The following is a 13636-nucleotide window of genomic DNA, read 5'->3' as shown; positions in this document are numbered from 1 at the left end:
CTGTGGAGGTAGGTTGAGGCTCTTCACAACACACCGGAAGATCCTCTGTATCTGACTCGGAGTTAGGAGCTTTTCCTTCCGTGCAGCAGGCTCTCAAAATCTCTCAGGGTGGCGCTCCTTCAGTTGGGCAGTGAGCTGCAAGTAGAAGAACAAGACAAGATCTTAATCATATAAAATATTTCTGGCATTGAATTTTATTTTTTTTAAACCCATGAGTCAATGGTTATACTTACATCCACGCCACACCTCTTTGGTACCCTATACAAAGTCTCGTCTTCAGCCACTCTTCTCTGAGGGTGAGATTCTTTCTCCCAGCACCAGGCGCTGTTCTTGTGGCCTTGCCATAAGTACTTCTCATATTCGAGAACCATTTCATCAGACGCGGACCAGATGCAATGGTACCTAAAATATATTCAAAAACAAATTAGTCATTTTGTTGAAGAAACATGAAGACATGATGTAAATATTACCAGTATTGTAAAAAATGAATATTTGGTAAGAAAAGTGGCCGATGTGATTTTACTAATTTGATAACAAATTACTGAAATATTGAACACACCATCAGATTCCTTTGCCTGGATGAGTGCCTCAAGTTCTTCCCAAAAGGCTTCCTTCTGAGATCTTTTTCAAAAGATTTGGGTGGCTCTTGTTGAATAGTTCAGGGTGGGCTTCTACAAATTCAAATTCAAACACCCGAACCTCCTGATCGTCTTTGAGCCAGATGTCCTGGGTGCTGACTTTCTTGGAGCAGCTGCCTCTTCCTGAACATTGCAACTCTGAGAGCTTTCTGGATCTGGGGGAGTGACATCAACTTCATCAATATCCTGCAAGTCTTCATAGATCGGATCCTCAGCAACCTGGGGTTTGACATCTGTTTCTTGTTTTCCTCATAGCTAGACATTAGTTAAGCTAACCCAAATGACCAAAATGACGAAAGGAATGAAATATATATGTGCTTTGTCAGGAATTCAAAAGTGAAAGAATGATGAAAACCACATGTCTCTTTATATACCCTGTACTTTTTGCACGCAATGTTTGCCCTAGTTTACCGTAATGTAACGCTTTTAAATGTAGTTCAACGTACCTGCATGTACTAGCTACTGTACTTTACTGTAGTCTAACGAAGCTTAACGTAGGAAAACGTAGATGATGTGTTGCACTCTTTACTTGTATATAATTTGACGGACATTTCCCTGGTAACACTTTGATATAGAAACGTTGTTCGACGTAGTCCAGCTTTTCTTTTACATATTTCGACACGAGGGTGTTATTTTGGCTACGTTAATATCCCTAAGGATAACTACAGCTACTAACGCAAGTGTGAATACATACCGTTATGCCTGGTATGGTAGGTTGGCTTTAGTATATTCTGGTGCTTGGTATAGAGTGGGCCTATCGCACTTTTCACTTTATCCCAACTTCTCTCTCTTTCCTCACTTGTCCTCATTGTAATATCGCTTCTCCACACTATAACTATATAATGCAATAACACGTGACCAATTCAACTAATCGGAATGCACGAATTATAATGAACACAACGAAAGTTTAATTATTGCGTTATAAACATGCTGTTTTAAACGTGTTTTTTGGTTGACATTAGTCAAATGAATTTATGAACAGACGAATGAACAAGAAACTTTGAAGATAAGAAAGTACATCGGCTAGAATGGTATTTTTCACAGTCAAATTCGAAATGATGTTCATCCTCAACATTACCTTCTTTACATAATAAACATAATCTTACATTTCTCAGCTCTTAGTTGTATTCACCTGTTTCTGTTCTAACTTAGTGCGAACTGCACTTGAGCCTTGCTAAACAGCGCCTAAAAAATGAAATGTATGTTTTTCTTATTGTCGAAAGATTGTTGTGCCCAAATATTTTACAACAAAAGTTTTACAACATTCTGCGTGGTCCCCGCGTAGCTACGCAAACGTTTTACAACATTTTGCGCGATCCCCGCGTAGCTACGCAAAAGTTTTACAACATTCTGCTCGATCCCCGCGTAGCTATGCAAAAGTTTTACAACACTCTGCGTGGTCCCCGAGTAGCTACGCAAAAGATTTACAACATTTTGCGTATTACCCGCGTAGCTATGCAAAAGTTTTACAACATTATGCGTGGTCCCCGAGTAGCTATGCAAAAAAATTACAGCATTCTGCGTGGTCCCCGCGTAGCAACTCAAAAGTTTTACAAGCATTCTGCGTAGGACCCGGGAAAATTTTGCGAAATATAGTAAGAGACTTTTGCGTTGTAGTGTAAGTACTTAATACTCTAGGCTTTATATCATAGATTTAATGACCCTGACCCTTCTCTTGAGCTTCCGATAAAGAGCAGAACATGCGCACTCGTTTCTCTCCAGGTCTTAACTCATCATTGTAACTTTTTGGTGAGTGTAGATTTGATGGATCTGTGGCATCAAGATTGTCTGAACTCCATTTTTGTTTCTATTTAAAAGTGAACGAGTGTTTGTGTTTAATAAGGAGTTTAACAGATTGCGTTCCAATGAGGAGCTAGGCTACCAATACAATTTATCTCTTTTATCACAACAAAATTAGAACGCGAACTCGTCGGGGTGTCGATATCGAGCGATTTGGTCTTAGATAATCATAATCTTCAGGGAAAAAGAAAATATTGATGATAGCTAAAAATCAAATAAACAAGAAATAGTTATTCGATGGTGATGGTGAATATCTTGATCGTGTTTTGAACCATAGGTATGCAGTATTTCGGCGACTGTTTTCGGCGACTGTTTTCGGCCTTTTCACGTTGTGATAACATCTGTATTTCTGTTTTTTAATCAAATCCTATTTTCAAGTGTATACTTTCTTTTGTCCGGCAGTTTACGTAATAATGAGTGAGCGAGTCGACTCCTTAGTTGAAGTTTATTGTGTACGATAAAACTCGTCTGAATTTTTTGTATGAGATTTAATACCCCCCAAGAGGTTTCAATATCATTAAAAAACGAGGGAAGTGTTTTGTCCTATTAATGAACCGGACGAAAAATCTGAAACTTTTAACAACAGTTTTACGTTTGAAACGCTTTCCATGAACCTTGGGAAACGGATGTAAAATATATGATGGCATACGTGTACTTGAAAAGGTGAGGTGAGGTGAAATTGGGTTTAACGTCGCGTCCAAGATTATTGCACTTATATAGCGACGTGCATGCACGTGTATGTGTGTGTGGCTGCTTGTACTAGTCCGGACTGATGCCGATTTATAGTGCTAGCACACTGAGATACCATGCCGCAGTTTAACATGAATACCCCACTCAGACACAGTATACTGACTCCGAGCCGACCAGTCCTTGTTTTAGCCCCTTAATGCCGAGCGCCAGACAGGGTAACAACAAGTACAATCTTTTAACGTCTTTTTGTATGACGCGGCCCGGGATCGAACCCTGGACCTTCCGCTCTCCGGGCGGACGCTCTACCACAAGACCACGGAGGCGGTTGTACTTGAAAAAACAGATACTTAAAGGCTTCTGTAGCTTTATGGTTCATTGACATGGCTGACCCGTGAAGATCCGGGGTAGAATAGGTCTTCAGCAACCCATGCTTGCCATAAAAGGCGACTATGCTTGTCGTAAAAGGCGACTAACGGGATCGGGTGGTCAGGCTCGCTGACTTGGTTGATGCATGTCATCGATCCCAATTGCGTGGATCGATGCACACGTTGTCAATCACTGGATTGTCTCGTCCAGACTCGATTATTTACAGACCGCCGTCATATAGCTGGAATTTTGCTGAGTGCGGCGTTCAACAACAACCAACCAACCATTGACTAGGCTACAAAGACAAAGGCTGCGAGTTCAATCTACTGAAACATAATATGAACGATATTTTGTATCTAAAATCGGCGTTATTTTGTGTATAAAATAGAGGGGATTTTACGTATGAAATACCCGAAATATATAACACTCTGGAGGTTATGACATATAAAGACATTAACAGAACAATGGGATGACGTAACTGGAGCTCTACATGTCTGTAACACCAGATTCCATGTTGGAGCAGAATAACATGTAAGGTATTATGTCTTTATAATATACATGTACTAGCGACATAAAATAAGGGAACTGATGAAATGATTCTGAAGGTGTAATCACAATAAATGTCTGTAAAATTAATTGCGCGCGTGTAGATCAATATCTTGTGTGTCTACCATAAGGGCGACACTTGCACGACGCCTTGATGGTGTACTGTTGATTAACGTATGTATGGTTGACCTTGGTGTTGCCCCCCATCCCCCTGAAGAGCTGGCGTACACTCCCGCCCGAGAACATCCCACAGCCGCTCTCTTGTTGGGGGGGGGGGGGGGGGGGGGGGGACTTAGCAGCCAGTCCGATGTCCGCCTGCCTTCTCGTCGGAGATAATCGGTGACGTCTTGAGAAGATGTCGTCTGGCATTGTCACCTTCCAGTTCAACATGTCTGTCGATAATATTAGCGAATAGAACAACAGAGGGATACTCTCATATACGATCACCACAGATACACATACTGTTGTTACTGACACTTGAAAGAACGGAACACTTATATGATTGAGCATATTTGTTATGTCTTAGCACCTACAGTATACAATCTGATGAATGTTTATGCGGCACATTTCCCTATGATATAATCAAACACGTATTTATGTAAAAAAGACTCAACGACAATGAACTATTCTTGTTGAGTCTATTATTGATTTACTAGATGTGACAACTTTATCTAGCCTCTGGAACGATGATGACGATACCTTTCTGTCCTTTTAACTTGGCGGCTTGCCAACAGAAAGAACTTTTACCATTGCGTACATCTTATGGACAAATATAATGCTTCTTGTTTGTAAAACTGATAAAAAGTTGAAAAAATCTCCTCAGTTACCTTATATGATAACGATGTGAAACTGCCTGTACATACGATATATCCCCTGGTATATATACGTTTGTAGAATACCGTAATATCTCATATCAATGCATCTTCATCATTTGGAGGAAACCTATCTATCCATCTAGGATATACCAAATCCTACACTTTACCCACCTCTCGAGTATACCAAATCATACACTATACCCACCTCTAGAGTACACCAAATTCTACACTATACCACCTCTGAAGTATACCAAATCCTAAACTATACTTACCCTTAGAGTATACAGATCCTAAATTATACCATCCTCCAGAGTATACCAATCATATACTATACCACATCTAGAGTATACCAAATCCTTCACTATACCCACCTCTAGAGTATACCAAATCATACACTATACCACATCTTAAGTATTCCAAATCCCACACTATACCCATCCAACCTTCTCCCGTCCCTGCCAGACACCCACCAACTGATGGATCTTCATCCTCTTCGTGTCCTTGCAACCCTGTAAGTCTGTCGCCCTCTCGGTATAAATAACTATCGAACCACGACGTCAAGTTGGCGCTATTGGTGACACAGCGGTTCGTGTATACTGAAATCGTTTATTCCACATGTTGCCTCTGATATTAGCTTCATCATATCAACATCAATACTTTTCAGCGTCGTATGGTTAATTTGCCCTCGCCCGCAAACCCCAACGTGTCTCAACCTACTTCATCACAATACAGGCTCCCGAGGTTCAGGATATAATATTCAACGGGCGTCAACGATTTGTTCAATAATAGGATAATTCATGAGATTGTTTAAATAGTGTTCATACTGTATCCCTATTCCCAATGATACATGACCATGTGTACAAGACGCGCTGTTTCCTGAATTACCACGCTCTATGCTGGACCATGCATTTCCTATGCTGTAATCTCAATGCAATATGATGGTCGGTGTTTGCTCCTCAGATATATTTCAGAGCTAATCTTGCATTTGATTGTAGCGTTTTTAATTGTTTCATCGTTTGAGCAGAAAATAGTAATCCAGTCTTGTGCTTGTATGCATTTCGTTCTGTGTTGTCTTCTACGAGGTGGGGCGGTCGGGTAGCCTAGTGGTTAAAGCGTTAGCTCGTCACGCCGAAGACCCGGGTTCGATTCCCGACATGGGTACAATGTGTGAAGCCCATTTCTGGTGTCCCCCGCCGTGATATTGCTGGAATATTGCTAAAAGCGGCGTAAAACCTCACTCACTCACTCTTCTACGAGGTCCACGCATGATATTCATTGTATGTTGGTGGTCTGATCTTTCTTCCCATATCAACTTTCACACATGTATACAACTAAAATACCTTTAAAGCAGAGTTAAACACTAAATCAGTTATTCATAACTGAATTTAGATTGAACTGACACCAATACCATAATATGTCTCCTGATTAAAAAAGGGCTTAAAAAACGCCCAACCAATACTTATAACTATTTATCTGTCAATCATCATATCCTACAATACTTACTACGTCTTTTGTTGATGGAAAGTCCATAATGTGTATAATACCATAATATTAGGGTCGATGACGCCAATTGTTGTCATATCGCCACATGCTTCCTCCATTCAAATATCTATGCCATTTATAACCAGTCGTGCGTTTTCTTGTATGATTTACACGAATATCATTTGGCTTTAATCGGAATGAAACGAGCAGTCGCGAATGGGGTAGCAGAAGTCGCCACGGTTTTGTCAGTAATCGTAAACTGAAAACTGTTACGCATTCTGGTAGATTTGAGTGAGTGAGTGAGTGAGTTGGGTTTAACGCCGTTATATCGTGGCGTGTCAGCTTAATGTGGGAGGAAAGCCCGAAGTGATGGTAGATTTGAGTAGAGACGATATGCATATGTAATATTAGTGTAATGCGTGTATGAAATGTGTATATGATGTCTGATTGTTATATTATTTGTCATACTTTCATTAGCTAGGGGTAAAAAGGAAGTAAAACGACCTGTATTGTACATATGTACACCGATTTCGGTTGAAGAGAAAATTTGCTTCACCTTTTGCCCTCTTGAGACAATGTCTAAACGCAACTAGGGTGAAGACGAACTGCTGGATAGATATACATTATAACACTGAAGCTTGAGACAAAGTTGGGTTTTTTATTGCTTAAATGAAATTTGATTGGACTGTAAACTGTAAAATGATGTGATCATTGAATTCTCCATAACCTCCACTAACCTAAAAAGTGTACTTATTTCTGAAGACTAAAACAATACTATCAAAGGTTATCTGTTGACAACAATCTGGCAAATGTATTTAGATTATCATGTACCAATGGCCACGCATACCATCTTATGGCTTTATTTTCATAATTTTCATTCATAATTCCAGAAAATGAATTTCCCTTTGACAGCAAGCCCATGTCACATACAATATTGACTTACAGGCTTTGTAGCGCCACAAGCTGTCGTCCTAATTTCTTTATCCAAGCTAAAAAACTCCTCAAATATCACAATCAGTGAAGCAGATGTAGGCTCCAACAATTGAATACCTCAAGATATTCATGTATGAAAAGCCAGTGCTGTTTTTGAGAAAATTGCAATTTGACTTTCACGCCAAAAAATTGTTGTTCAGGAAGAAGTAACTCCAAGATAACCCCTACAGAAAGTCACGAGACTTGCCTTCTAGCTGGTTGTAAGTGAGTGAGTGAATTAGGTTTAACGCTGTTTTGAACAGTTTTTCACTTATATCAGGGCATGTCAGCTTGAGTTGGAGGAAAGCCCAAGTGATGCAGGTCTAAGACGTCTACCACTGTAGTGAAACCCATGAACTCGGGTATGGTGCTGACAAACCTAGAAACAAAATCTACGAAGTGCAAAGTACTGCGAGTAAAACGATATATCAAACTACTGATGCATTGCAATTGTTTTCCATATGATTGTACAATATAGTAAGGTATTCAAAAACACTAATGGTATTGTTGACAGTGAGCAGAGCAATCGATAGTTTCAATAGTCGCAATAAGTCATTATTAAAACATGAATTATGTGTCAGAAAACTCGGATTTCAAACTTCAGATCAGAGTTACTTCCCCTTGGTTTGATAAGCGACAGCAATACTTTATTCATTTCTATTACATTGCTTAATATAATTATCAAGCCTTAAAGCTGGATTAATAGTATCGCATTACTATTGCAATAGTTGATAACTATCGCACTACTATTGCAATAGTGTGGTAACTATTGCAATACAACCGCAATAGTGACCATATCCTCAATAATCCTCCCTACAAAATACCCTTATTACATGCACGTAAGTTCACCAGGGATAATAGGCCTGCGTGGTAGCATCATGTATCAACGGAGACGTCATTAAGGCAAGGATTCAGGGGTCTATCACAAGATCATGTCGTCTATGAGAAACAAACGTTACCATGGTTACATATAACACATCAGCAATCATACATAAAAGCTCAATAATTATCATAAAAGATATTAAATTAGACATGGATATATGAATGTAAGTAAAAACCCATATAAGCCTGAATTAACATTCAAACTTGGAACAAATGACTTCAAATGCTGACATGATGCACGCATACTTTGCTAATATTAAGAAATCAGAATTTGTGATAAAGAGCTGGAACAATTCATTCATAAACTGAACAACAGCGATATGTGACTCACGTTGTGATATACTTGTGCAATATGCAATTTTAGGAACAAGACATAGTTGTTTGTAGCCGTCAACATTTCACTATGCTTGTCGTAAGAGGCGACTAGCGGCATCGGGTGTTCAGGCTCGCTGACTTGGTTGATGCATGTCATCGATCCCAGTTACGTGGATCGATGCTCATGTTGTCAATAACTGGATTGTCTGGTCCAGACTCGACTACTTACAGACCGTCGTCATATGGGTGAAATATTGCTGAGTGCGGCGTTAAACAACAAACAAACAAACAATATTTCATTTGATGTTACAAGGAGCCAGATCAAAGATATATTTTTGGATGCATTCTCCTAATTGTGCGAGTGTGGTTTTGTGCCACTTTTACCAAAATTCCTGCAATATCATGACGGTGACACCAGAAAAGGGCTCCACATTGTATCCATATGGGAAATCGAACCCCGGCCTTCAGCGTTATGAGCAAACACAGTAAATACCAGGCTACCCACCTTGGAGACGCAGATGGAGATGAACACATAGAGTGTATCATATTTATTAAACAATTCCAATTTCAAGGGACAGATTAAATTATCTCAAAAAGTTGTTTGTTTCTTTGTCACTTTATCAAAGAATATTGCAACTTGTCATCACACTGAGAGTCAGATATCCTGTGTGTTGACACTGTATGTATGCATGGTGCAGCAACAATAGGACTGGGTCCGTTAACACAAGGCTGTGGCACGAGAGCAAAGCAGAACTGATAATCTGTTAGAGTGAGGTGCAAATGAAACTAAAGACTTCTAGTGCAAAACACAGGCCACAACAAATCAAAAACTTTCAGTAACTCCTGGTTCCAGAAGTCTATTCCGATATTGGTCTGGAATGTGGGAAATCTCATCTCATCTCATTTTGACAAATGTCCAACTTTCCAGCGATACCGCTGTATGACCCTCCAGATGATCGCCAGTACTGCCGCATGTTCTATGACACAACGACGCAGTGGTAGCATCTGCAAGGTAACTACTTCGCGGAGCAATACAATAAAAAGACAGTGTAAGCACTGCTTCAGGTGTTATAGATCCCGTCGCCCATCAGGGATAGTTTTGATAGATTTCCTGTAAGTCTCTTTTTACAATATCGTTCATTCTATTTTCAAAATCACATAAATGAACAGAGACCATATATCATGAAAATCGATTGTCCTTCATTCAAAGCGACAGCTGCGATCAAGCCGTCTTTGACAATAAACCCGAACGAAGGACAGGGATAGGGTCCACTGAAGAACTGTCCTGTCAGCTGTTGAAAACCCGTGAGAGTGCCGTATAACATACATAATTTGAACTTACCTGCTAATAATATTTACCTCATAGTTTTAATGATACCGTCTTGCAAATACAATAAGTGAGTGAGTGAGTTGGCTTTAACGCTGACTTTTAACACTATTCCAGTTATATCACGGCGTGTTACCTTAATGTGGGAGGAAAGCGCGAAGTGATGCAGGTCTCAGACGTTTACCACTTCGGTGAAACCCACGAGCACGGGTATGGTGCTGACAAACCTAGAAACATAATCAGGGCGAACCAGGATTCGAACCCACAATCATAGGTTTCTGGCGTGCCCAAGGGACGCAACTCTACACAGCGAATCGCGGCGTCTTAGACGACTGGGCCGCCCGTGACGTTTTCATTAATACCTGCGTCGATACTGGAACAGTATGCGAGACTTGATGTCTACTAGCACCTGTTACATAATCAAAACAAAACAATACAATGGTTGAGATTTTTATTTGCAGCTATTTGTATTTTTCAGATTCAGATGGCGTCAATGTCGTCTTTTGAAAGTAAAATTGAAACCTCTTTTAATTGTGATTTGATTGATGATGACACTTGTCGTCATTAAAAACACAAAACATTTAATGCCAGGACCCCGTTCCACAAAGCGACATTCGATCGTAACTCCCATTAACGCTTATGTCCGATGTAGTTCCCCACTTTGACTTGAACAATTGACTTGCCTTTGCATGTGTTTGTGACGGATGCCACCGGTTGGAGCAAACTACGCTCACATTTTCGCTACCACCGTGTATCATCACTGTTTGATAGTGATTCATAAACACATGCTTATGGTATAGTCGGAATCGTACAATCGACTGGAAGAGACTTCTTATGAATATGAATATCGTTTTGTTTATCGGGGCACAGATGACTTTCAAATGCACAGTTAACATTGAGTCTTTACAACAAAAATAATGATGACATATTCTTATGAATATGAATATCGTTTTGTTTATCGGGGCACAGATGACTTTCAAATGCACAGTTAACATTGAGTCTTTACAACAAAAATAATGATGACATATTCTTATGAATATGAATATCGTTTTGTTTATCGGGGCACAGATGACTTTCAAATGCACAGTTAACATTGAGTCTTTACAACAAAAATAATGATGACATATTCTTATGAATATGAATATCGTTTTGTTTATCGGGGCACAGATGACTTTCAAATGCACAGTTAACATTGAGTCTTTACAACAAAAATAATGATGACATATTCTTATGAATATGAATATCGTTTTGTTTATCGGGGCACAGATGACTTTCAAATGCACAGTTAACATTGAATCTTTACAACAAAAATAGTGATGACACCAGCAGGAAATGCTGCACACACATTCCGATTGTTTGAGAATAAATACGTCTATATTTTTAGCTGACAATACTGATGCAGATTGCACAAAAATAAACGCGATAATTTTCCTTCCATATTCATAAAAAATCCGCACTGTGGGCATGCGTCCATGAATCACCATCAAACAATGATGATACGGTGAGCCTACCCTGCACTACATCGGACACATCCCCTGTCACTGATGCGTCAAATTTGGAAATCCACATCCACATCTACATGTCTACCATAAATATTTGGAAAAGTTTACTGATGTTGCAATGTTGTGAACAAGAGTCGTTTTGACATTCTTTGCAATCTTCGCAGAAAGAGAAACTTAGCACACATGTCACATATAAATGGGATACCTTTCACAAAGTTCCCGCCAGGCTTGTACTTAGCCATATTCCTGAGGATCTTAGTATAGCCAGGTAGGTCTTGCTGCAGAGCCTTGAGATGTTCTGCCAGAGCTCTGGGACATGGGAAATCTGCTGTGTTGATGAAAACAAATGTCATCTGAAGTTTACTGAGACATGCCTTTGCATGTGTTTGTGATTGTACCACTTTTTCGTGAACACCTGGTATAATCACTCTATTTGATTGATGTCGGTTCAAAAACACTTGCTCGTCATATAGTCCGAAGCATACAATAAAGTCTGTTTTTTTATAGCGATTTTTTTATGATTATGAAAATGTTTGATGTCGCGTTGTATTCAGCATCAGTCATCTAGTAGTCCTTAGGATCAAAACAAATTCCTTCAGACCACCATCTGGATATATTCTGGTATGTTTTTCTCACCAGAGGTTGATGTAACTTGGCACACATGTCACATATAAATGAGGCACCTTTCACAAAGTTCCCGCCAGGCTTGTACTTAGCCATGTTCCTGAGGATCTTAGTATAGCCAGGTAGGTCGTGCTGCAGAGCCTTGAGATGTTCTGCCAGAGCTCTGGGACTGGGGAAATCTGCTGTGTTGATGTACAAGTCTGGGGGAAACAGGGTACGGTAGTCTGCACCCCCTCGAACTACTGGAACGATTCTTCTCCTAAATGGGTTAAAAAACTTTTCGGTGACGTAATCCTTGCACATTGAGTTTTCAAAAGACAAATAGAACCAGTACTTATTCCACAAATCCTCACACTGTTGTCCTTTACATGTCAGATTGCCACAATGACCGTATATATCCACATCTATGTACTTTCTCAGTTCCTCAACGTATTCCTTCCGTTTACTCTGAGTGTCACAGTGACTTACGAACCACAGCACAGACCTGGTCTTCCTGAGGACGATGTCGGTGTAGTTAGCGGTGTCGACGAAGTCGTCATTCAGGATGAGTCTGGCGTACGCAGAGACGATGTCAGAATCCAGCCGGAAGGATAATGTCCAATTGAATCTTCCAATCCAGTCCGCCCGTTGGATGGCTCGGGGGTTGAAGAAGTGGTAAATCGTCTCGGCTGTGTAGAACACCCAGATCTGGTCTGGGTTGTTATTTGGCACCATCCAGTCTTTCAGTAAGTCTGCATGTACCAAAACAACGTCAGCCGCTGGGACGTCACTTCTATTGAGGGATACAACACAGTCGCTGACGGCACACGCCGAGAAGTCCAGGTACTCTTTCACGCCCATCCAAATTGGATTGTTAAGCCAGGCAAGTCTCTTCAAGGGCCGCTTTTTAACAGATTCTACCTTTGTGGAGAGTTGGATGGGTTTGTAGACTGTTTTCTTGACCTTCTCAACGACCAGTGCATAATTCGGTATTCCATATTCATATTCATAATCAACTTTGAACAACTCTGATTCATCTTTCACGCCACCTGGTAACATCACCCGTGGCTTTAATGTTGTGGTGGTTATAGGTTTAGGAGTTGTTATATCTAGTTTATCTGCAAAAGAATCATTTGACTGACGGAATAGTAGCAAAACCAGAACACCCACACCGACAAGAAGGGTCAAGCGTGCCACGGCGCCTCGTCCCAGTACACGACAGGGATGTACAAGCTGTGTCTGAAATGTAAAGCAACCTCAGTCAATTCAGTGGTCAGGACACTGGGTCAGTGAATGCGTCTTGGTGTAGTGTGTGAACACTTGTGTGAGAGGAAGAGTGAGTGAGTTGGTGATTGATTGAGTGAGTGAGTGAGTGAGTGAGTGGACGAATGTTGGGGTAGTTGGTGAACGAGAGCGTGGATTAGAGGCTGTGTGTGTGAGTGAGTGGAAGGGGAAAACATTAAATTGCTAAACGTTATGCGGCGATTGGGAAACACGTCAAAATACGGCTATAAAACACAAGTATATTCGAACCAAACTATATCCGTAACATGTGTTTGTGAATCACAATTAAATAGTGATGGTGAGGTGTTCGCGAAAAGGTGAGCATATCCTGTCCCACCGGTGGCACTCTTAACAAACACATGCAAAGTCATGCAAATCAATAGTAAACTTGAAAAACACAGCAACATATGGTAC

The 13636-nt window shown here is 40.3% G+C and overlaps 1 protein-coding gene across 1 annotated transcript; it reads right to left on the bottom strand.

Moving 5' to 3' along the window:
• Window positions 1–11887: 11887 nt before the first annotated feature.
• LOC125379988 (glycoprotein 3-alpha-L-fucosyltransferase A-like) lies at window positions 11888–13266 on the bottom strand. The gene has a single exon (XM_048395934.1). It carries the CDS (start codon window positions 12995–12997, stop codon window positions 11900–11902), a length of 1098 nt encoding a protein of 365 aa, XP_048251891.1. The 5' UTR covers window positions 12998–13266; the 3' UTR covers window positions 11888–11899.
• Between the last annotated feature and the right edge of the window lie 370 nt (window positions 13267–13636).

This window comes from Haliotis rufescens, unplaced genomic scaffold (assembly GCF_023055435.1).
Source record: "Haliotis rufescens isolate VD_foot unplaced genomic scaffold, xgHalRufe1.0.p SCAF_15, whole genome shotgun sequence".
Taxonomy (NCBI): Eukaryota; Metazoa; Mollusca; class Gastropoda; order Lepetellida; family Haliotidae; genus Haliotis; species Haliotis rufescens.
The sequence above is the reverse complement of the archived record's forward strand: the minus strand, read 5'-3'. Positions and strand labels throughout refer to the sequence as shown.